The sequence below is a fragment of the Lates calcarifer genome, linkage group LG11 (assembly GCF_001640805.2).
Source record: "Lates calcarifer isolate ASB-BC8 linkage group LG11, TLL_Latcal_v3, whole genome shotgun sequence".
NCBI lineage: Eukaryota > Metazoa > Chordata > Actinopteri > Centropomidae > Lates > Lates calcarifer.
The window spans coordinates 17,768,695-17,792,761 of record NC_066843.1 but is presented as its reverse complement, the minus strand read 5'-3'; the positions used below and the strand labels follow the sequence as shown (position 1 = coordinate 17,792,761).

Sequence of the window (24,067 nt, the reverse complement as noted above, 5' to 3'; positions counted from 1 at the left end):
AAAATAAACTGAAAATTAACATAATTTCAAATACTTTAATTCTGTTTTATTTTTACAGAGTATGCAGACACTTAATAACATCTTTATATTGACACATCATTAACAGCTAAACAGTGCTATCCAAAACATTTCATCATTTTATAGTCTGATACATGTAATCAGACAGCTGCTGTCATGAATCCAGATCCAACTGAATCAGTCCCAAGCTTTCACCATGGCTGAGATCAGAAATAACTGGTAAATACAGAGTAGCACAAATGGGGCAGAGCAAAACTATTTACACTAACATCAGTATGGATACGTGCTGGAGCAGCAGTTTGCTCTACTTGACTCTGTAGAGCACTTTCCTCTGCATGCGGTGCTGAAGCTCCCCCCTCCTCAACATCAGGTGCAGGACTTTGTAGATGGCGTGCTCTGGATACTTCTGTAAAGGGGAAGAGAAGGACATGTAATCAGTACTTGATTCAATATGTATTCAATAAAGCACATTACCTTTAGTTAAGACAGTAATTTTACATGTAATCATGAGCATGCTCAGAGTGGCGCAGAGAAACGATCAGAGGAAGCAAATCTGTTATCTTTCACAGTTTTTTAGGGATTGTAGAGACAAAGACACTACTGTACCAGCGTGCAGGTGCACAATAGGGATGAGCAGCTCAGACAATTAGGTGTTTTCCTAGCGACAGTTATAGTGATGACTCAGCAGTATTTTAGAGTTAAACCAATCAGACAATCCCGTGTCCACTGGTCCCAATATCTACCAAAATTATTTTACCACTAGGAAGAAATCCAAACAGCTTAATGTAGCGTTCATGTGTTTTCATGTACTTTATGTGTCCTTTGACACCATTCTGATTCTTTCAGACTGACCTGTTTGGTAAAGTCTTGGACGATGCTGTGCTCAGACACCTGGGAGCCAATAGCAAATCGTCTCTTCAGCTGCTTCTCGATGCGCGAGATCATTTCCTGGTCCTCCTGAGTGGTGAAGCCTTCCACACCTAGACACAAAATGGTGGTTGGAGAAACATTAAGAGGATAAAACTACTGTGTCCTCATATAAGATAGGCTTATATGAGTCTAAGTAGTCAGTACAGCAGGTAGGGCAGCGGGTTCCCAACATTTGTCTCTTCATGTCCCAGGTGAAGAACCCACTCCATCAGCTCGAAACTAATGGATCCACGCAACATTTCAAACACACACACACACCTGAAAGACTGCCAGACAGCGCAGCGTCCAGTGTGGAAACCTGGAAGAGTCTGAGGGCCTCGTCGACCTCTTCCTCTCCAGCTACGGCCTGCAGCTTCATCTTAGCCAGGGACTCAGCGATACGCACAACCGCCTCCAGCTGCCTGAAGAACCAGAAACATGACAGAGTTTTATTTTAAAACATCCAAGTATCAAAGAAGGAGTAAAAACACATGTCCACCGATGATGTGCAGACATAAAAGATGGCATGAAACAATACCTGACAGTGATGGGGATGGAGGGTCTTTTGTCGGTCTCTCTTTCATGCTCCCTCGCTCCACTCCTCATCACCACGTATCTGTTTTTCAGCTTCTCAGCAGCCGCCGCAGAGAGCCGAGGGCCACATTTACTGTAACAGAATATTCACACCAAATTGTAACAATGAATGCATGATAGTGCACAGACTTGATTTGATCATGGACGAAGCTCTGTGTTGTCAGCAATAAAAAAATTCAGATATACTCACGCTCTGGCATAGGCAATGTATTTCTTAAAGGACGCCAGTGGGATCTCGCCCTCAACACCCTCGGTCTGTGTCTGAGCGCTCAGGTGAACGTTCATCACGTGACGAGCCAGAGTCTGCAAACGGTCAAATATTAAACATTACACTCGATAATGTTTCTGTTGATCTGAGGGTTTGAAAGCGAAAAACCTTCCAGCCTCCTCACCATGTCTCTCTGCTGGTCGTGCTGGTCTTTGATGATGAAGATCATGTCGAAACGGGACAAGATGGTGGGCATGAAGTCGATGTTGTCCTCGCCCTTCGTGTCGTCCCAGCGGCCAAACACAGAGTTAGCTGCAGCCAGCACTGAGCAGCGAGAGTTCAGGGTGGTGGTGATGCCAGCCTGGGAGGAGTCAACACGTTAGTTAGTCTCCTCAGCACAGTAAGGATATTGTGTGTGTGTGTTTTGTTTTTTTTTTTAAATACACAACTGGGTAATACCTTAGCGATGGAGATAGTCTGCTGCTCCATGGCCTCATGGATAGCGACTCTGTCATCTTCTCTCATCTGAACAACACAAGCAGAGGTCTGTCTTTAATCCTGAGGCACAAATGAAAATAGATACACATCTCTCTCTACTCAAAATATTTTTACCTTGTCAAACTCATCAATGCATACAACTCCACCGTCAGCCAGCACCATGGCTCCCCCCTCCATGATGAACCCACGAGTGTTAGGGTCCCTCAGCACAGAGGCAGTCAGACCAGCTGCACTGCTGCCCTTACCTGAGGTATAAACCTGAAGACAAAGAATCAAGACTCAGTATCAGTGGACCTGGCACAGATACAGCACCAAATAAAAACTTTGCCATTAAGTAAAGCTGCATCAGTACAAGAGAACATAATTACCCCAATAGGTGAGCATCTCTCCACAAATTTGAGCAGCTGAGACTTGGCTGTACCAGGATCTCCCAACATCAACAGGTTGATGTCACCCCTACGAGTGAGACCGTCAGGCAGCCTGAGGGAAGGAAACAAGAGCATTACTACAGCTGAAGGAGATGAGCTTACAGTGAACTGTGATGATTTAGTGTTGCTTTCTCTCCTTTATTCTGCAGCTCTACCTTTTCCTTGAACCTCCAAACAACAGACAGGTGATGGCCTTTTTCAGGTCGTCGCTGCCGTAGATGGAAGGAGCGACGGAGTGCGCCAGAGAGTTGTAAACATTAGGACTAGCAGCCAGTGCTCTCAGTTCCTCCTCCTCCTGTGGAGAAACTGATCCTGTAGCACCACGACCTGCAAGAGACAAAGAAACAACACGTCTGACTGGGGCCCTACTACATGCTAGAATACCATGCATCACACAGATACATTAGTTCTACTGCAGAAATTCATCCTGACCTGCTCCTTCTGTGTCCACCTGGATGCCAACCACTCGCAGGTAGGACGCACGAATGCCCACACCCACACCTTTCTCTTTGCCCTTTGCCTTCACGGCAGCCATTTTCTTGATGGAGTAGATACCCATGATGGTCACCCTGTTGCCTGGGACAACACGGTCACACAGGTACCTGAGAGAGAAGGACAAAGAGGGGATGAAAAGAAGACTGTAATCACTCACATTTTTCATTGTGTAGGAGCACAGCAGCAGAAATCACCATCCTGGATTAAATATGCTTCTTTGAGAACGTGCTCCTCACCTATCACAGTAGAGCTGCAGGTGACGGGGCATCTCTCCATGAGGAACAGCATCTGGAGATTCCTGCAGGCGGAGAGTCTGGAAGTCAACACACACACAGCGGTCTGGGATGATGAAGTAGGGGTCCACGGGACACTTGACCCTGCCAGCGTTCTCACTGAGAAAAGAGAATTTGTTTGAGTTAATCCTGCCTGAAGAGGTCATGGTGAGAAGTCATTTTAACAGAACATTCCCGACAGTGAAACTCACGTGTTGCACTTGCGTGGCAGAGCGTAACCCTGCAGGCCCGGAGGCAGAGGGATGTTGTTGATGACGGAGCGGCAGCCACGACACTGCAGGCACACCTTGGTGGCCTTTGCCTTCACCGCTGTGGCTGATATGATGATGCCATGTACCTTCACCAAACGGGACACCTGCTCAGACTGCAGGGGAGAGAAATGATCAAAAAAAATGGACTGTTGTTGATAACTAGAAGAGTATGAGAGACAAAGAGGTGTGTAGGTACCTTGAGGTTGCGAATAGATGCATGATGGGCATCACTCTTCAGCATGACCTGGACATCCTGCACCGTCTCCTCCCCTACAGGCCGGGGACGGGTCACCTCATCAGCTACCTCCTTTGCAGCTTCCTCCAGCTGTAAATTAGACCAAACTGTAAGAGGAGGGCTATCGAGAAAATAAACAGTTGTGTGAAACTTGAGGTTGAAGATAAGAAAAGAGACAGTCTGTATTTTAGCAGTAGACCCACCAGTGGCAGGTTCTCAGTAGGCAGCTTGTAGAGGCAGTCCGACAGATCCTCGTCAAAGCTGGCGAGGTCCTCCATCTCCACCTCCACCCAGTACTCCCCCAGGGTGTAGTGTCTCTTCAGCTCATCTCTAATTTAAAAAACAGAACAGGAAAAAAAATGAAGAATGAAGAACAGCAATGAAGAACCATTGGTATAATATAATATTAGCATTAAAACAAGCCACCTTATACAGTAAATCAAACAAAATTGCCAATGGTAACAAAGATTTAGCCATTTATGACTCAGAGCAGTATAATGTCAGGCTAGCCAGTTATTAAGTAAACATCAGTTTAACTGTTGCACTTGGGAGATTCACAAAAGACAGATTACAAAAGCTCCTGTCAACATAGAAGAATCAGCTGAGATTTTCATTCTTTTACTCTCTCGTGTGGCTCAAGCTCCAGAAATGATGGACCCCACAGTTCCCACAATGCAGTTCAGTGGCATGTTTCCCTACACCCCACTGCCTCCTTAATGCCCACTTATTTCAAACCCCCATTTGTACTTGCTGTCAAAAGCCTACTTTGAGATGACCCTGATGACATCATCAGAGTTATTTCTTTATAGAGCTCCTCGTGGTCCACACAAGGCATGGTAGAACTGTTTTTAAAGGCTGAGTAGTACCCCTGCTGGTGAATAAACTGAACTTCACTTGTCAAATTAGTGGAACATCCCTTTAATACTGGAGCATGCTTCATGGAGTTTACCCACTGGCAGTTAGTTATTATACCCATATTTCTTTATCTTTACACAGCATATAAGATTTGCTCCCCCTCACCACCCTAACAACTTTCACGCAGCCCCTACTGAGCATGTTGTTGTGGAGGTTTAGATCACCTGTATTTATATGTGAAGCCGGTGCGGTCGGTCCCCACTCTAAACTGCCGGAGGAACTCGCGGAACCGTTTCTTGATCTGGATCCTCTTCTGTCCACCTTCATCCATTCCGGGTCCATCTCCACCTCCGAAGCTATCACTGTAGTACACTCCCGGGTCGTCAAAGCCAGACATCCTGAAGCAGGTCGGTCAACAAAACGGTGCAAAGGAAAAGTGGAGTTTGAAAACTATTTTTTCTTAATTAATAACTCGATGAACGTAAACTGCCGGAGACAATGCTGCTCTGAGAGACTGTTCCGCGGCAAAAACTGAACTCCTTCCCGTCCGTTTCCCGCGAGCCGCTTCTCGCAACGCCCCTTTCCCGTCCTCTGATTGGCTGTAAGTAGAGTGCGCCCGTTGCTATTGGATGAAAAGGTTCAGCGGGGGCGTGTCTTCGGGAGAAGGTGGGGCTTGTGAGCACTGATGGCGCGAAAAAGACAACAGTAGGAGGGGGGGCGGGAAGTCTGAGGAGTATCAGCAACAATGTGCCACAAAGAAGCATGAAGAAAATATTAGAGCGCAAACTGCAGTTATAGCAGAACAAAAACACATTTAAACATCCTGTACGAGTGTTCACACAGTTTTTAAAGGCAGCTCTCTTTCTAAACAATGTGTAACAACAGGTATAGTTTCAGCAAGGTAACTATCAACCAGGTGAGTTTTAGATTATTCTACAGAACGAATTTGCTCTTATATGAGAGGGTGTTAACTGAAGCTACAGCTGTTCAGTGACAGTCAAACAATATTCATTCATAAATTACCAAGGTTTCCTGTGACACCAATGCCATTTAAAGACCAACAAAATAAAGTTTAAAGATCCTATCCAGGCATGTTTACAGACACAAAAATACTCTGCTTGGAATAGTAAAATATGACTGATATAATTCTCTGGTTTAATAAACCTGTTAAAAGTTTTAAAATTATATCTCCTCTTTCTCTCCCAAATCTTTCTCTCAAAAATCCAGATTCTATCAGTATGTGAATATTGTTCATTCAAAAGTTTACCCACTGAACAGAAGATGTCTCCAACTTCACTGAAAATAGTATCAACAATACATGTGAGCTGGAGGTTTAAAATTTCCATAAACATAAGCTCAGATGTAAGATCAGGACAGAGAAACTTTCCTTGAGGATCAAATATTCCAAATGACACAACAAAAAGCAAGATACATTCTTGAGCAGAGGGGAACTTTAATAATTTCCTTTTTTAAATCCAGACTTTGCAGATCTGCTGTTGCATTGCTCAAGGAAAAAGGCAAAGCAGCTCTCCCTCTGAGGAGATAAGTTGAGACATAGAATATAACTTTTGGGTGCTCAAACATTATTAAATCCCATAAGCCCGTACATAAATGTTCAAATGTTCACATTTTCTTTCACTCAACAAAATCCCTCACTAAGCATAAGTGCTGATAAATGCTAATGCTGACAAAACTAGATTTCACAGTTTTTAAAACTGTGCTCTGTCTGATGAATGGCTAGCCTAAAACTCATCTATTGTCAACAGATACATGGACTTGATAAAATGAGTGTGAGAAATATGTAATTAACAGCCCTTTCTTTCAAAAGTACACACACCTACATGTTAGCAAAAGTGCTTTATTCATCTAAGGTAAACACAAAAATAACATTAACCTCCGCTGACCTACAAAATGTAACTAATATATCCACCAAAATCATTCATAGGTCTTGAGTAACAGGCAGCATGATATGCAAGGGCAAGCGGTTCAAGGTTCTTTAGTGATCCTGTTGATTCTCGTTCATTTGTCCTGCTCAGGAGACGACTCCATGCTTTCTGCCCGTCTGGATGAAAGCGTCAACACAGTGGTCGATGTCCTCGTCTGTGTGCGCTGCTGAAATCTGAACGCGGATTCTGGCTTTGCCCTTTGGTACGACTGGGTAAGAGAATCCAATCACGTACACTCCTGTGGAGGCAAGAGACGTGTTAATGGAGCCAGTGCAGTGTAGTTCAGCTGCATGAAAGGACTGTGCAAATGAGCTGTTTTCGGCCCACGCCGTCAGATTTCCACTGCTGTCTCACCTAGCTTCAGCATGTCATCTGCCATCAGAGAGGCTAGCCGTGCGTCGCCGAGCATCACAGGACAGATAGGGTGAGCTGAGCCTGCAATGGTGAAACCGGCCTGTGTCATCTTGTTCCTGAATCTGCATGTACAGCATAGAGGAAAATATTACAGTCACCATCACAGACAGTTAACAGTTTAATCTGGATTCACAAAATAGCAGAAATCTAGCTGCATGTAATTTAGACCTTAGGGAGAAATTACTCGCACGAATCCTAAACATTTCCTTCAGTGATATGAGGATGCTCCTAATCCTTAAAAAATAAATGAAGAGGAACCTTATTTCATGTTCAGCTGTGTTCAAATTACACTTGTACACTGTTTTTGGATCGCTGCCATACCATGTTTGCCTGTGCCTTGTCATGAATGTATCTACAAACGCCTACAGAATCCTTTCATATGAGGCATCTGTAAATTCTACTTTCAATAATAATTCTGAAAAGATTATGTACAATGTATGTTTTGCTCAGTGAGTAGTTCATAGGTTCATAATGTGGCCTGAAGGCCGTATGTGGGTGTTAACTGAGTAAGGTTAAGGAATAAGGTGATAGAAAATGCATTTATTCTCTGTTTACATGTAGAACACCTGTGCTGCCAATACAAATATTGGAACAAGATTAAGGAGTTTCTAAAAGAAAAAGAAAGAAAGAAAGAATCCTGCTCTTAGACTTGGCCACAACCTATTTCAGGAAACAGGGACAGAGAGTAGGGGAATGACATGCAGCAAAGGTCCGACCGGATCGGGGGTCTAACTGGGGTCCAGCTGCTCAAGGCACTGAGGCCCATGTGGTACACACCCTAACCATTTGGCCATCAGGGCTCCCTGGCCACAACCTATTTCTGATGACGTTCCAAAGGTTTTCAATAACAAAAACACTGACTTTCAAAAAAAACATCAAGCCAGCTTTAAAAAAACCCTGACCTGTTACAACAGTGATAAGCTACTAGTGGGCGTCTTTGACAAACACAAAAGCAGATAGCCCCCCCCCCACCCTTTAGAACAAACGCACCTCATTGTTTTGGCTGTCATGCTCTGTGCAATCTCATTGGACGCGAGCAGCAGCTCCACAGCCCGAGTGGCACAGCCCACCACAGGAGGAGGGAGGGAGTTAGAGAACAGATACGGCCGTGAACGCTGCCTCAGAAGGTCAATGAGAGGCTTGGGGCCAACTGTGTAACCACCTGAAAAAAATGATAATACAGAGAAAGACTGATTTATTTGCATTTTGATTTTGATTAGCTGATGAACAAAGCTGAGCACCTAACAAGATACAGACCTAAATGTTTTTCTTAGGGGTTGGACAACAAAATAAAGCTAAAACGAGAGTGAATACTGGACTTACATTCACCAGGTGACCAGAAACACAACTCCAAATGAATGACAATGTTGCTTTGTGGCTGCTAATGGGTAAATAGTCTTCTAACATTTTCTCTATATAATATATATATATATATATATATATATATATATGATAATTAATATGCCAGATGCTTTGGTTGACTTACCGGCTGCTCCTCCCAGTGCTTTCCCTAGGGTGGAGTTTACAATGTGAACTCTGTCCATCACTCCCAGGAGTTCATCTGTTCCTCTGTGAATCACAGGGAGTAGTACTGTTAGTCCATGTCCTATTAATGATCATACGACATGAAGCTTGACTTTATTAAAGCCTCTGTGTATAAAGTTGGAAATTAATTTTCTTGACTCTGACCACATCTAATGTTGAAATCAACAAGATAGATGTAATAATCACCAACTAAAGCACAGAGGGCTATAGTTTTCACATTCCTCTACTGGTCCACCAAAAATAAAACACCAATTCATACATAAAAACATACTGTATATTCTATGCATTTTGTGTAAATCAGCATCTTACTCACCTGCCCCGGGCACCCAGAAAGCCAGTGGCGTGGCATTCATCTATGAACACCATGGCTCCATACTGTTCAGCCAGGTCACAGATTCCTTGTAAGGGAGCTACGTCTCCATCCATGGAGAAGACTCCATCTGTCACTATCAAGCGCATACGAGACGACTGGGGACGACAAAACACAGTCCTGATGAACAGTGAAGCAAACACTGGTCCTCTTACAGTCTCATTTATACTGTAACCCTGACATGACCCTGTCACACCAGTAATATGGGTTTAAGGGTGTTATATGTTTTTTTATAGGTTTTTGCTATCGCTACATAGCCAACGTTAGCATTAACAGGTGTTTAAGAGCTTCAGCCATTGTTACATTTACAAGTCAAGAGGTTAAAGTACACCCTCTGGGCAGTGCTACTTCCTCATCCTCTCATGTTGGACTCACAACCCGGTATTACAACACGGGTCAGGACGGGGCTAGCTGGTTAGCATGCTACTTTCAATTGGAGAAGTCAAAGAAATAAAGACAAAGCAAGACAAGAGTTAACACTGGTGTTGCTTTCCACCTCTGGAAACAGCTCTTGGTGAGTAAAGGAATGAAGCTTGATGCTGAACTAGCAACATTTTTTTAAACTGGTGAGTGAACAGCTGTTAATGTTAACATTGGCTATGTAGTGATATCAAAAATATACATATAGCACCTTTAATGCACAATGAATATGATATGAAACTAGCCTGTGTGAACTCTTCTGAATAAACCCATGATATCATGTATGTGTCTCAAATGAGGAAAGTTGTAATGAGTATCCATCATTGCCTTATCAACAGGTCTTGCATGCAAATACAATGGACTGTTGGCTAAGCCCCTTCTGCCTTAGATAACATTGGTACACCAAGCTTTCCATTCTTGCACAGAGTTTACAACGCCAACAGGGGCTGATTTAAGTCTAGAAAATCATTCTATTTTTTTTGAAACAATGGGTTTCCTGCAGCACAGGAAGAGATCCACAAACCTGTGACTCTTTGAGCTTAGTCTCCAGATCACTGAGGTTCATGTGTTTGTAGCGCAGCCTCTTTGCTCGACAAAGACGGATCCCATCGATGATGGAGGCATGGTTTAGCTCATCAGACAGCACTGCGTCATCTGGGCCCAACAGAACCTGGTGTAAGAGTCATTTGAATTTACTGAGGATGATAGGTGAAATCTTTCTGATCTTGTCCCAGTCTGCTGGAGACAGAGTGTAAAGCATGACATACCTCAAACAGCCCAGCATTGGCATCAAAACAGCTAGCATAGAGGATACAGTCCTCCCTCTCGTGAAACTCTGCAAGCTTCTGCTCCAGATTTTTGTGGAGATCCTATAAATTACAAAGCATACTCAGTACCTCTTTGAATGTAGCTGTTATAGAGCTATGTGTTATCTAGCATCTGTGTAAGTGCTGTTTAAGAGTTTTAGCCATAATACCTGTGTCCCACAGATGAATCTGACAGAGCTCAAACCAGCACCATAGGACTTAAGAGCATCAATCCCTGCCTGCACTACCTCTGGATGACTGGACAGTCCAAGGTAGTTGTTAGCACAGAAATTCAATATGGCTGAGAAAGAAAGAGACAGGGAGGGTTATTTTCATTGTCTGAGCCTGTTATCCATGGTGAACACTTTCCAACTGAATTCAGTAAGACAATAACCTATCTGAGTAACTCAAAGCCTACAATAGAAAGTTGGTCTGTATTTTTGACAAAAAACAGGTGACAAAAATCAAGCTAACATATGAGAACAAAGAGTGACAGAAAAAAACAATGCATGAGACTTTGGCATTGCCATCCCAGTGAATTGAGCAGAGTCAGTTTCACACATGAGGGGTCATGGCTTTAAAGGCAAAGGGCTATTCATAAAAAAGCAGAGTCAATCCCTGGCAAAGGTTCATCCTGAAGTGTAAACACTGACTGGCTGCTTTGCTGACAGAACAGCAAACAGCACAGAGACTAGCAACTCCTCTGTCTGCAATGGTGGGCACATACAGTTTCCTCTTCCTACTACTATGATAACCAAGTTTATGAGTGCTGACAATTGATGTTATTGTAAGCCATTTTAAAGACCCTCCTTTGCCGAACTGTTATTTGAGATTAACTTGGATTTGATGTATCTGAAAAGTTGTCTGTTGAAGTTCCTGTTAGTCCTGTCTGTGAGGCAACTCAGTGGTGTATAGCAAGACATTAGGAGGCTTGTGTCCTCAAGTAACGTACAATATCCTAAGTTAACTGTAGTCAAGTCCAACAGCAAGATAACATCATGACAGGGCGCCAAATGCGAATCAGCGACATTTTTAGTTACTTTAAGTATGGTGCGTTTACTGACAAGGTCTCACTGCTCACATAATTACTCAAATGAGCCGCTGTTACCATAAACTACTATCACTTACTGCCACGACTGCCGTCCACGTTTATTTGAGGACCCTGCTTGGACGTGATGATTCTCTCCGCCTTCCACGTCCCCGCGGCTCGGATAGTGTTGAGCTCGTTCTCCAGCACCGCTCTGGCTTCAGCGACAGCAGCGTAAGTCCGCTTCGACGCCGCGGCCGAGGGTCTAAAAACCCCCCGGACAGGTTTCACCAAACTCCGGACAGCTTTACCGAGAGACATGACGGTGGGACCAGGCTGTTTGTAAAACGTGCAGGAGAAGGCTGTGTAAGACTTGAGGCGTGATTGCGTCACGTAACGGTGTAGGCGTATGTGTGGCGAGCCAATCAGGTGGCAGGAGGCTTGGAAGGTGGCTTTTTTTGTCCAATCAGATTTCAGAGAGTAACTGGTTTAGTTTCACTATGGTAGGAGTGTGTTGCTTAATATAAACGGCAACAATGTTTGACGCCCTGATAATTTTCTTTTCAACATTAAAACGATTTGACCGGTTGTTTATAGTAAAGATTATAAGCACACATCGTATTACAACTACAAAAAACAAAAATAAAAACAACGTAATCCTTGCGCTTGGGGGTCATTACTTACTACACAGTCCCCTCACACACAGAGTCCCTGTTTACCCTCTGTGACCCCTAAACATTTATTTTTTGATTTAATTTCTCATATAGAGAATTCAGGATAAGACAAAACTGCTAAACACGAATTTGTATCACATATATAAATTGATAATAGGTTTAAATATTTCTGTTCTGCTTAATGGAAATCAGTTGTCAATGAAGTATAATCAGTAACAATAATAGTATATACTTACTGGTAAGTGAGAGCCAAGCTGATTTCTGCCAGTAGGTGTGATATGTTCAGGACTGAACCCACAAGTCAAATCTCATCATCTCAACAGACATGAATTAAAAATAAAAACATTGGGTCCCATACCTGTAAATCCATGAATTAGACTATACAGTAATAAACCTAAATGCACTGCTCTTTGAGGTTAAAAGAAGAACAGACAGACTTCCAGTTAATAGATTTAGTTTAATATATGACAGTAGTCTGTCATGACTTCCTGTTAAACTTCAAGTAAAACATCTTCACAAGGGAAAGCTGGATGTAAAAAACCTCATTCAGTTTTCTTTCATCCTACATCAATAATGATGTGAAGCATCAAACTGTTCCTTTATGTAATAGCTGAGCTTCTCTTACATACAAGGTTACAGTGTCTGCTACTTTGATGGGAGAGTTTTCTGTAACCCATCATCATATTTGACAATATATATATATATAACAGCAATATAATACATAATTTATGTTGCAAAATGTTTTTTTTTTTGTAACAATATCTTTTCTCTCTTTCAACAGCAGGAATGTAACCATATAAAATGTGCAAATATTTGCATTCCACACATGGACAAACCCTCATAACAATGTTGAGTAAAAACCTCCGTACTTCATCAAATAATATTATTTTTTAAAACACATTTGCTCCACAGTAAGTAGCAGTATACACAGTTACAAAGTCCTTCCTCAAATATGGGTTCTAGTACCCCATATGTCAAATGTGCCATTCAACCATTCATCTAAAAGAAATCTCCATTTCTCCATGGATGGTGCAAGAGCTTCAGTATTGTTAGTTTGGCAGGTTTCAGTGTAGTTTAAGACTCGGAGTGGTCGGTATCCTGTGAGGAAGCCCTCAGTGATGGCAGGCGCTCAGCTGCTTTTGCTCTTTCTGCCAAAAACCTGTCAAACTCTGCAATGGAAGACAAGTAAGGTTAGGTGAAATAACAGTTTATCATCTATGAATCAGTCATGTAAAGGAACATTACTGAATGGATGAAGAAACAGAAAAGAAAAATGCAGACCACAGTATGAAAGAATGTTGGTGCCATGGAAGATGTAGCGTCAGTTCAGAGTCAAATAACCCTGAACTGACAATTTACCAGAATTATCATAATTCATTCTGCTACACATAAAGTAAATATATGGCAGGAGCCATTTGGAGTGGATCCTTAGAAATTACAAAAGTTGGGTTTCTGTGCTGAATAGGTCTGAAAAGAATGGTATGTGGAACCAGATACCCAGTATTAAAGCCTCTAGTTCCACCTACTGGTGAAGTGCAGGAATAGTTAGAGGCACTAATTGGGTAGAAAAATCATAAAATAATTTATGTAATGCAAAATATGATCAAATTCTCACATTGAGCCTGTAGCCCCAAGTATAGCAAAAAAGTGCCCAAGCTAGTTTGCATTGTGTGTGTATACTGCCATTATAAAGACAGCACACTAAGACAACTCCCCAGATGCTACAATTTGTATTTTTATGTGAAATAAAATTACTGAATTGTAAAAGGACACAGCTGCTCATTTGAAAAAAGGAAGTAAACAGTAAGGGCCCTCACCTTCACTGGTCACACCATCTGAGTCCTCAAAGTCATCGTACTGTATCACAGAGAAGATATATTTTGCTTTATATACATATACACAACTTGTGCTGTTAAAAGACAAATACAGTTAAAGGATAATTCTGGTTATTTTGCCATCAAGATGACTGTGTCAGATGATCTTGACATTGAGCTCAATGTAGCTTAATTTCAAGCTGAATTAGAACCTGATCTGACCTGACATTAGGGCTATTGGAGTGGTTGGTGGAATGGTTGTAGCATTATTTTATATTTACAATTCAAGAGGTTAGAATACCCCTGCATTGAGTCACAATCAGAAAGTGATGAGACAGGTGGCCAGCTCTTGGTAAGTAAAAGAAGGTTGTTTGATGCTGAACTCACAACAGACTGGTAAATGAAAAGCTGTTAGTGCTAACATTGGCAACAGAAGAAAAAAAACTGCAAAACTTTTGTAGAAACTGCAAAACTTTTTTATCTATGATAAAAATAAATTAAATTGAACACAAACCACTTTTCAGTATCTTTGTGTGTATATCATGGATAATATTGAATAGTTTGAATTGTGACATTTATTGCTTGACATTTTTGACACATTTATGTAATGTATTTTATGTCTCTAAGTATGAGCTGGCAAAACAACATACAAATGCAGTACTTGAAAATGCCACAAGTAAGTTTATGAAAAAAAATAGTTCCAGTTGTCAGCAGCAACTAACAAGTTTTTTTCATTATCAATTTATCTGGCTGTTATTTTCTCTATTAATCATTTAGTCTATAAAATGTTAGAAGATAGTGAAATATGCTCATAATGGTTCCTAGAGGTGACACATTCAAAGTCATAAAAGTCATAGTCAAAATCATAAAGCTTTGAACAACATACACATCCCAGCTGGGTTCATCACTTTTGTGTCCCTTAGAACACTTAAGTTCTCATCTATGTTACTTGCTGCACATTAGTCTGTTTGGTTGTGTTGTATGTATTTGCAGTGCATGTGTTTTCGAACTCAATGTTCTTGTATTTTGTTTATTTGAATGTGTTTTCTTGAGTTGCACTGTGTTGAGGTCTCTCAGCCACAGTAGTACTACCGACTAGAGGAACCTTGTTTTAGTTTGAGTGTGTGCTAGTGCAGAGCTCAAGGAGAACTGAAGTTATTGAATTAAGTGTGGAATTGAACCAGATTTATCCTTTAGTGAATCAAGAAATGAAAAGGAAAAACATGCAGTAAAGCAAACCAACAGTTATTATATAATTTCTTTTCTTTGAATAAATTTAGGGATCTAGCCATTTACCTCATCATCCAACGCTAGCCAGTTCTCAATATCATCCATTACATTGGACTGGTTGATAGGAATCTAAGAAAAGAAGCAGAGCACCAGGATGGTCAGTGCAGTAATATACAAACAACTAAAAAAAAATGAAAGATGTAAGAAAGCCACCAAACCACAAAATTAAAAAATCAGGATAAGAAAAAGAAACCCACAAAAGAACAACCACGTGTCAGTGAGCAAAGCATTGAATGAAGACTACAGGTATGACAACAATGTAGCATATCAGGACAGTCCAAACCAAAACAAACACTGTCATGCTCTGTAGTGGGTATGGGAACAAAAATATACTCCACAGTGGTTTTTTTTTCCCTTTTTCTTTTCTTTTTTTTTTTTTTTTGGTCATGACCACATACAAAAGCATGCAAACCATTGTTTTTGTTTTTTAAGAATCTCAATACGTAAACCACTGAACCCAAAAAGTAATCCAAACAAAAGCAATCCAGACCACAGCGAAAGTAAATAACAACCTTACAACAAAACCAATAGACAGAGGGTGTGGACAGGTGAATTTATGTAAAACCAGGACACATTTTGTACACAGACCCACCATTCCCCTTTTAATCATCCAATCTAACTTTGGTGAGGAGCTGCGGGTGGAGGCTGGGCTGTCATCCTTCATGCATAGACAGAGAGTTAATTTAGGATGGAAAACAATTTCTGAGACAAAGTAACACACATTTACTAAACCAAAGAGCCTTTTATGGGCCAGGTAATTGTGTTATATTTCCAGACTGAAACTCACTAACATGTGCTTCCCCCTAAACTCTCCTCTCCCTCATAAGTTGGGGCATTGTGCACAGTTCCACAAACATCTAGTTTGTTACTCTGTTGAACACATAACCTCAGAATTTGACTTCAAGTTGGTGAAAAATGTGAGGCTAATGATGCAGTGACTGTGTTTTTTCGTTTCAAAAGCTAGAAATTCTTAGTGTTTAGTTTAAGCACTAACTACTTATTTTTCCTATTGGTCCCAAATGTCATGTCACAGATATGAAAAAAATCAATCATGTCAGCCAGTAAATCTTGTGACTAAACCTGTTAAACCGTGTAAAGCCTGAAGAACTTGACATATCTGCATACCGTTCCAGTGTTGTGTAGTCTGGTGTCCTGAGCTTGAGCTAGGACGTCCACTCCAACTTCACTCTGCTCACTGAAACAGGAGGTTTGTACATTGGTTAGCTGCCATGAAGGCTAATAATTAAGGTTCACATGCACTGAAATACTGGCACATATCTTCAGAAGCAATTTGTTGGAATAAGTCAGATCAGCATCTCTGTAAATGCCATACATAAGAATTAACCCCGGGAAAGAGCTACATGACTTCTCTGTAAGATTAATCAATCTATAATATAATAATATCATTTCAGTTTTTTCATATTAGTTGACCTACATACCTACCTCCCTTGTAACTGTATAATTATAGTTAATGCCAAATACTCTTTGCCTTCTATATTTACTGTTTATGTCATCAAAGTCATAAAAGCTAGATTTTCTGTACCTTGGGCTTTGTTGAGTTGAGACATTTAATTTCTGTGATAATGCGTCATCTGATTCACTTGTACCTGCAAGAAGAACAGCAACAGGTAACAGAGGGTGAATTTTACAATGCATAGAATAAGCAGAAGCATACATACACTCTACATGTACAAATGACAACGTGTACACAACAATTATATAATTCATGTATCAGTAACTACACATAAATAATTAAAACACACAGTGTACTTACTAAGTTTTGCCAAATGACTAGACAAACTGTCGCTGGTTACCGATGCAATCCCTGACTCCTGAGACTCAGCTGTGACATCCAGGTCTGCTAGGTTGACGTATGTGTGGCTCTAAGAAACAACATGGAATAAACTGAAAATCCACACAACAACCATTTCATAAAATTATGAGTGTTGAGCTGTTCAGGATAACAACCAGTTCATTTATTTTTGCCTTGTTCTTTACCTTCTTTGTTGTATTTTGGCCATTTTCTATCCGTCTTTCAAACCTGTAAATAGCATAACCAAAGTTAACCATTATCAACCAGAGAGATACATTTCTCTTGTTTTGTTGATGGTAAGGTAGTATTATAATAATGTAGTTAACCTGTGGTAGCGAGTGAAGGCGGTGTTCATTTCATCATTTGTTGCCAGTAACTCTTCAATCAGCTTCTCCTCACTGAGTCTGGGGACAATCTTCACTATCCTGTCTTGCATTTCCTTACATACTGTGTATAACTGCTAATGAGACAACCAAACAAAGAATGTGTGGGCGGGGGTTTGAGGGGGCAGATGCAACACAAAAATGTATACAACACGAGATCAGTTAAAGGTAACACAGCGTTACTCAGCATAAATGGATGAAATGATTATTTTTTTACAACAGAAAGGGCAGAGAATACTTCACATTACTGCAACAAAACACAAGTATATTTTTTTACTTTCTTTCTTTTTATTTTTACCTCCAACAGCTCCATGTCTGCTTGTTTTACCGTGACAGGATCCAGCTGACTCATCATGTCAGACATCATGGTCAGATTGCTGCGCACCACTCCTAGCTCTGTCTTCAGCTTTTTTACCTGGAATATCAATAATATTTCCTAAGTAAACACAGCTAGAGTAACTCCTTGCAAAGCAAATATTGATTTCACAAGTGCTGGTGTAAAAGGCCAGAATGAATCATAGACATTAAGAGGATTTTAACCCGAGGTGCGAGACAGCATTTCAGCCAACATCTGCGATAAATGGGAATACAATGCAATTTGCAGTGCATCACCTGGCTGGGAGTGAAGGCATTGTTTCCCTCTAGGGCCAGTTTTAGTTCAGAGGTCTGAGGTGGGATGAGCGGAGGTTTGGAAGAAAGGAGCACAGCAGGCACAGTAGTGACAGTAGGCCCATTCCCAGGCAAAGTCTGATAGGCAAAAGCACAGAAATGACCCAAAAGAAAAATGACCAAAGGCGACAGGTAAGCATCTAGTTATGAGCAGGAAAGCAAAGTGCACCCAGTCATATTTGCACCTTTTTGGGGGCTTGCACAGGTGAGTAACCATCCAGTTCTGTCATGGGGAACTCAAGCCCTTTCCTTCGCAGGTCTTCGTACACTGACACCACACCTGTCAGGTCGGGCGAGCTACGGAATGCATCGGCCCACGCCTTGACAAGAGAAAACCACAAATTATTACCGAGCAGCTGAGCAAGGCAGCAACAGCAAAACCCAAATACAACAACAGTCTAATGTTTTGTTCTATGCAAGCCACACCTCATGCCTCACCTGTATGATGCTGAGCACTCTGTCATGCAGGACTAGTGGAGGGTTGTTCCTCGGGATGATCGACCGGACCAGCACGCCCTCTATAAAATCCCGTGTTGTCACCAGGATGTGAAACCTGTAGCCACAGTTCTTCACACAGGTTTCCAGGACCTGATATCAAAACAACACAGCAAATCAAATCACGATCTGATTTCTGATTACACCTGACTACAACAAGAACAAAGCTAGCAGGACAGTGGCAAAGCATGTTGAGGGGCGCTGTGAACAACACTCACAGTAAGCGCTAGCATAACCTCCTTGAAGTTCTTATTCCCCACAATCCTTTTCTTTATGGCTCTGACTGCATCTCTGGGACTGTAATCAGAACATTTTCAAAGGTCAAAGGCATGTAACCTCCAGAGGATCAGCTTGTTCCTGATGCAGACAGATAACACACACGCGTACACACCCTTCCTCTGAGCTGTTGATTATGTCACAGATTTCCATGTTGAGAGCCCAGTCCTCTGATGGCAGGCTGGAGCCGGTCGCTCGCTCTGTGAAACATAAATAAGGACAAATATGGTATTTCCAACAAATATGAAACTGCTGAACTATAAAATAATAATAAACACAACAAAGATGATTCCTCACAGTCATTACATTACACTGTATTTTCTGATAATAAAACAAAACAATAATAATCATAAGAAAATTAGCTGTTCTTTGACACAGAAAACAAGCTTAGTCAAGAACAGGCATAATAAACGTTCACTACATTTAGTTAAGATTAAATCTGTTAAGTTAAATAATCAAAAAGAAGTTTATTAAGGTTAATTGCAAGAAAATTTTATGGTATGGTTTTGATACTATATAGAGTTGACTATGCATGTCATTTCTGTTATCACTGCCTTCCTGAGCATCAACAGGCATGTTTACAGATTGTACACAAATGATATGTTCCATGTTGATAACAATAAAAAGGTCTCATGTAAGAACATTTTAAATCATTAAATTGTTTAAAATGACTAACAGGTTTCATTATTTGGCAACAAGTCATGAAATGAAAAACATAGAGATGGCTAAATGGTCTAAATGTAAGCGGCTTTTTTTTGTTGTTGTTTTTTTTTTTACAGCTGTCTGAGTGTACTACAGACAGACATGATAATAATACTGGGCAAAGTCAAAGCTCTTTTGGATCAGAGTGAAAATCTGAAAAAGCTGTTCAGTATTCAGTATTTCAGTCAAAATGTACAGTTTGTATGAGTGATACTGCACTAATTATACATGCTTTTTCCCAATGACTAACTCTCCATTTCCATCAGTCAATGAAAGCCCATGTGCAATTCATTAGGCTAAGCCAAATATAAATCAAATTTGGGTCAGGAGGATGTCGGCCAGTCTTTGTCCCGCCCAGCTATTGGCAGGTTCAGCAGGGACAATAACAACCAATCAATTGGAGCATCTGAGCCTCTTACTCCCGCCTCTGCCAAATCATTGTTTAGTGGACGCGTCAGTCAAACTGTAAGCCGTTGCTCTTCTGTCTTAATAAATTTAATTTGAATGCATTATTCAAACGTGTTGCAGTTATAACGGCATTAGCGCATATAAAAGCCATCAATATAAAAAGGGCAAAGGACCTCGACAGATATGTGAATGCCGGAGGCGTAACGTCTCCAGCAGAGATGACTGAGCCCGGCTGAAGCGTTTGGTCATTACTATGTAACTGATGTGACGGTTATAAAACATCTTACCGATCCGCTGGCCCACCGGCGTGCTGAACGGATTCCCCATTAAAAACTCCATAATGAGAGCGGTGAGGGCCCAGCTAAGCACCGACGTCCCCGGGCCGAGCCGTACGTAACAACAAGCCCTGCTGGCTCCCGCAGACCAGACTGCTGCTGCTGCTGCTGCTGCTGCTCACACAACAAAGTGGGGCACTAGTTGAACTGCGTCATGGTTTAAAGGGAAAGCAGCCTGCAATCATCATGTGGACGGTGCAGTCTTGCTGGAACTGACTGCGCCCCACACAGGTGTTGTTCATTTCTGCACTCATCGCTCACAGAGTATACATAAGTTATTCTGAGATACATATGCGTTTCCATTCTCATCCTTGTTGGTTTAAAAATTTCACTTAGCAGTTTGTTCTCGACCAACAGAACAATCTCAACTCATTGTCTACTTACTGTATTTATCTCTGGGGCTCTTGACTGAATCACACTACAATGCTGAGTTGAACCTTAGATATAGACCACGTGATAAGGTTACAAGCTCCACAAAAAGAGTAAGTAGACTTTATGTTGAGGTGGTTTTTTTCAACTGCTATTTCGAGTGTCAAGCTTGACAGGAAAATCTGTTAAAATTATTCACATTCATGCTGCGTGCATGACCTTGATAGCTCCAGATTTGTTGTGTTGTATGATTTTCTGCCACATGGGTGCACTGTTTGATTTTGCACTGTGCCCAGTGCTTTTTGCTGACCTCCAGTCAATGCTCAATTCCCAACAGGGAAAAAAGGGAAAGTGTCTCCAGGGCCCCTGACTCCAGGTCCCTAAAAGCTTATTGTGTGTCAACTGGTTTATGCTTATTTAATTGAAAGTTTAATTTGGGAATATGCCACATTAAAGCACAACACCAACTGACCAGATACAGTTCAACGTTTTCTCTGCCATTGAACATGGTTTCTTGCGGGGAGCAGGTGGAGGTCACTTACAAAGAGCCTCAGCCATTGTTGTGTTTACAATACAAGAGGTTACAATATGTCCTTCAAGGAGTGCATCTTTGTCAGGGATTCAACTCAGTGAGTAAAAGTAAAAGACCATAATTATTTCTTATCATGCCAATATGTTCCATATTACAACATGAATTTGTAATTTGTATGTTTAACATAGAGTAAACCTGGGGTCAGGTAATATTCCAGCATTGTAAAACTGTTCATAAGGGCCTAGCAGCTCATTTTTGCCCCGGGCAGGTTATTGTGGTTCTACTTACAGTAAACAAACACTCCTGCCTGAACCTAAAGACCTCTGAATACTAAAGTCACACATTAATTGTAACCTTCAACACTATCTATCAATGGAACAAAATACAGGGATGAGTTTGTGCATTTCCAAGAAATGACAGAGTGTTTACACACAGAAATGTTACTCTCACTGGCACTGGGTAGGCTAGGCATATTAGTTGTGTTTGATCATGGCCATGATGTGAGTGTGTGACTCAGACACAGTGACTCACTGCCCAGTAAGCAACAGAGATTGTAGCTTTTACTCTCACTGCTGACACACAGCCCACTCTTCTGTTTACACCAGCAGAGATGATACAGTTCTGCCCATTATAAAGAACCATATGTGGTTTATGTGGGTGATCACAGAACTAGAAATGCAGACAATTTCTAATCACAGATTTCCTTCAAGAAAAGTCTGACCTGGTAGAGTTCATTGTTTGATCTTGCAGAAACAAGGAGGAGCCCACAGTCCACAATGTCCTATACTACCTAGCAGTAATGCTGCAGCATGCTTGCAACCACTGTGCCCAACAAGTTTGTTTGATCACAGTGGTTGCTATGCTACTGTATGAAGACAAATGCATGTAATGACCAATCACAGTTAAATTTCAGTGCAGATAATACAGATAACTATACTGATTATTATTAGTATTCTTTCAAGGTAGTAATAAGGATATTCATTGTCATATTAGTACTGATGTTAATATTAACACATTTCGTTATCAAACAGGACAAACACTCTTTATGGATGTTGTGGACATAATAAACAAACACAGTTTTCTGTCTTTATTGTTTTATTTTGAACTTTTCTCATTGGAGGTATTAGTAAAATAACTATTGACCTAACTGCATTGAAAATCATGAGTGTTCACTGCCCTTCAGTGGTCACAGCAAGGAAATGCAATACTAAACTAACATTGCGGTAAAATACTGGTAAAATCTTTATCAATATGAAAATGTATGACTCATTATTTAGAAATCACATTTCAATTACAAATAACAACAGTAACACCGGTAGTAGTAATAACTTTACTAATAAAGAGCAGTTTTCTAATGTGGAGAAGATTAGCATAACCTGCTAAAATGTTCATACCTGGGCCAAGGCAGACATGGAAGCATATTAACATTTCTGATGAAAAAAAAATAAAAAATAAATAATAATTAATAAAATAAATGTCATTTTTTGCTATGGAGGGAGAAATATTTTGTTTTTTGTTCTTCCCTTGTTTGTGTGTGTGTGTGTGTGTGTGTGTGTGTGTGTGTGTGTGTGTGTGTTTGGTTGCTGTTCTTTTGGGGAGGCATATTTAAAAAAAATAAATGAAAGGAGAGAGGTAACACTTTATATTAGGCTAGACATAGTCACTATTAACTAGCTCTTATTTGCATGCATATCGACTATTTATTAGTCATTATAAAGCATGATCATATTCTATGGCTACTAATCCACCCAAGAGTTTTCCCTAAATAACCTCCTAATTACTGCTTACTGATAATAAGTAAGGAAGTGGTTGTGCATGAATTTATGATCTTAATATGTAGGTAGTAGTAACACTATTACTACTATAACTATTAACACTTGATAAATATGGTCTTTTCCTACATAACTAAACTACATAACTAAACAGGAAACTAAACAGGAAACTGATGATCAAGATCTTCACTTTAGAAAAGGGAACACATTCTGAGTTACAGAGACTTAATTTAGACTTATTTGGACACTATTAACACTTGTAGTTTTGTCTTCTGTTGTGTAAGAATAGACCATATTTATCAAGCATTAATAAGAGAGAATTACTGCTAGTACTATCTTATAAGGTCCACACTGAGCAAAGCATATTAAGATCATAATTCATGTACAACAACTTCCTTACTTACTATCACTAAGCAGTAATTAGGAGGTTATTGAGGGAAAACTCTTATATAATTTAATAAGTGCTTTACAATGATTAATAAAGAGCCAATATGCATGCTAATAAGTAATGGTTAATTGTGAATAAGTGTAGCCTTATATAAAGTGTTACCAGGAGAGAAAGGAAATGTCTCAGACATCACATCATTTCTGTCAATTTGATAAACATCAGCTGGGAACATAAACAGGTTTCTTGAAATTCAGAAGCTGGTCACTGTCTAGAAAATCTTTTTCTATCTTCTGCAGACATTTGACCGCAGTCATTTGCTGTGAGATAGCGGGGAACACATGCTGGATGCTGGTACCACTCTTACATGTTTTCAGTATGTAAAATAGGTTTGGGTTTATGTTATGTACAGTGAGTTTCAGGGGCAAAAGCATGTCTGGTCTCTGACTGAAACAGACTCAGCCTGAAGTATTGATTGAATTTCTCAATGTTACACCCGAGCAACTTCTCTTATACCCCAACCATCCACTCAACCGTAGCCATGATAAAACATTTCGATTCATGTATTTAGCTATAGATTTCCTTTTAAATACCTCACAGATTGGTCTCCACCACATTTCCCTTCTATGCCATAACTCCCCCTTCACACTGCACAACCTTTTATCACTTTGGTTTTGTTCCTTCACACAGCTCTCAGTGGCTGACATGTACACAAACAAAGATCTTTCATTTACTTTCCATGGAGTAAATGTCACAGACAATTTCCAGGGGGACAAAATATAAACAGCTGGAGGGTGGTGCAGCATTCCCTACATGCGTTAAAGTTAAATCTGTTTTT

At 40.7% G+C, this 24,067-nt stretch overlaps 3 protein-coding genes across 7 annotated transcripts; all 3 read right to left on the bottom strand.

Annotated features, from left to right (window-relative positions):
- Positions 1 to 21: 21 nt before the first annotated feature.
- Positions 22 to 5,347, bottom strand: mcm5 (minichromosome maintenance complex component 5). The gene is made up of 16 exons (XM_018698618.2): positions 5,009 to 5,347; positions 4,133 to 4,259; positions 3,891 to 4,019; positions 3,635 to 3,807; positions 3,387 to 3,542; positions 3,088 to 3,257; positions 2,811 to 2,982; positions 2,596 to 2,707; positions 2,342 to 2,485; positions 2,189 to 2,254; positions 1,914 to 2,090; positions 1,712 to 1,824; positions 1,466 to 1,594; positions 1,207 to 1,349; positions 871 to 998; positions 22 to 424 (listed from the first exon to the last, which is right to left on the bottom strand). The coding sequence occupies exons 1-16, from the start codon at positions 5,179 to 5,181 to the stop codon at positions 323 to 325; spliced, it is 2,214 nt and encodes a 737-aa protein (XP_018554134.1). The 5' UTR covers positions 5,182 to 5,347; the 3' UTR covers positions 22 to 322.
- Positions 5,348 to 6,213: 866 nt separating this feature from the next.
- Positions 6,214 to 11,700, bottom strand: gcat (glycine C-acetyltransferase). The gene is made up of 9 exons (XM_018698621.2): positions 11,414 to 11,700; positions 10,456 to 10,586; positions 10,247 to 10,348; positions 10,003 to 10,149; positions 9,003 to 9,157; positions 8,631 to 8,713; positions 8,135 to 8,306; positions 7,085 to 7,206; positions 6,214 to 6,968 (listed from the first exon to the last, which is right to left on the bottom strand). The coding sequence occupies exons 1-9, from the start codon at positions 11,631 to 11,633 to the stop codon at positions 6,817 to 6,819; spliced, it is 1,284 nt and encodes a 427-aa protein (XP_018554137.1). The 5' UTR covers positions 11,634 to 11,700; the 3' UTR covers positions 6,214 to 6,816.
- A 723-nt stretch (positions 11,701 to 12,423) lies between these two features.
- Positions 12,424 to 20,326, bottom strand: tom1 (target of myb1 membrane trafficking protein). 5 transcript variants are annotated; one of them, XM_018698623.2, is made up of 16 exons: positions 20,124 to 20,326; positions 18,842 to 18,926; positions 18,669 to 18,747; positions 18,394 to 18,543; positions 18,141 to 18,275; positions 17,899 to 18,033; positions 17,585 to 17,701; positions 17,230 to 17,360; positions 17,089 to 17,131; positions 16,865 to 16,973; positions 16,634 to 16,697; positions 16,216 to 16,285; positions 15,683 to 15,748; positions 15,097 to 15,159; positions 13,804 to 13,843; positions 12,424 to 13,155 (listed from the first exon to the last, which is right to left on the bottom strand). In XM_018698623.2, the coding sequence occupies exons 1-16, from the start codon at positions 20,173 to 20,175 to the stop codon at positions 13,061 to 13,063; spliced, it is 1,434 nt and encodes a 477-aa protein (XP_018554139.1). In that variant the 5' UTR covers positions 20,176 to 20,326; the 3' UTR covers positions 12,424 to 13,060. The 5 variants fall into 5 exon arrangements, with proteins under 5 accessions (XP_018554139.1, XP_018554138.1, XP_018554140.1 ...); XM_018698622.2 differs by having other exon boundaries at positions 17,230 to 17,363; positions 20,124 to 20,325; XM_018698624.2 differs by lacking the exon at positions 15,683 to 15,748 and having other exon boundaries at positions 17,230 to 17,363; positions 20,124 to 20,325.
- Between the last annotated feature and the right edge of the window lie 3,741 nt (positions 20,327 to 24,067).

Bases quoted from the DNA above. Each gene is read 5' to 3' on its own strand.
- mcm5 (XM_018698618.2), bottom strand. From the start codon at position 5,181: ATGTCTGGCTTTGACGACCCGGGAGTGTACTACAGTGATAGCTTCGGA. The intron at 4,260-5,008 runs GTGATCTAAACC...TTTTTAAATTAG, and splicing joins GGCTTCACATATAAATACAG to AGATGAGCTGAAGAGACACT. The intron at 2,708-2,810 runs GTAGAGCTGCAG...TCCTTCCCTCAG, and splicing joins TTTGGAGGTTCAAGGAAAAG to GCTGCCTGACGGTCTCACTC.
- gcat (XM_018698621.2), bottom strand. From the start codon at position 11,633: ATGTCTCTCGGTAAAGCTGTCCGGAGTTTGGTGAAACCTGTCCGGGGG. The intron at 10,150-10,246 runs GTATGTCATGCT...CTCTTACACCAG, and splicing joins CCAATGCTGGGCTGTTTGAG to GTTCTGTTGGGCCCAGATGA. The intron at 9,158-10,002 runs GTTTGTGGATCT...TGTCGTCCCCAG, and splicing joins CTAAGCTCAAAGAGTCACAG to TCGTCTCGTATGCGCTTGAT.
- tom1 (XM_018698622.2), bottom strand. From the start codon at position 20,175: ATGGAGTTTTTAATGGGGAATCCGTTCAGCACGCCGGTGGGCCAGCGG. The intron at 18,276-18,393 runs GTGAGGCATGAG...TCTCTTGTCAAG, and splicing joins GAGTGCTCAGCATCATACAG to GCGTGGGCCGATGCATTCCG. The intron at 13,844-15,096 runs GTAAATGGCTAG...TCTGTGATACAG, and splicing joins GGCTAGCGTTGGATGATGAG to TACGATGACTTTGAGGACTC.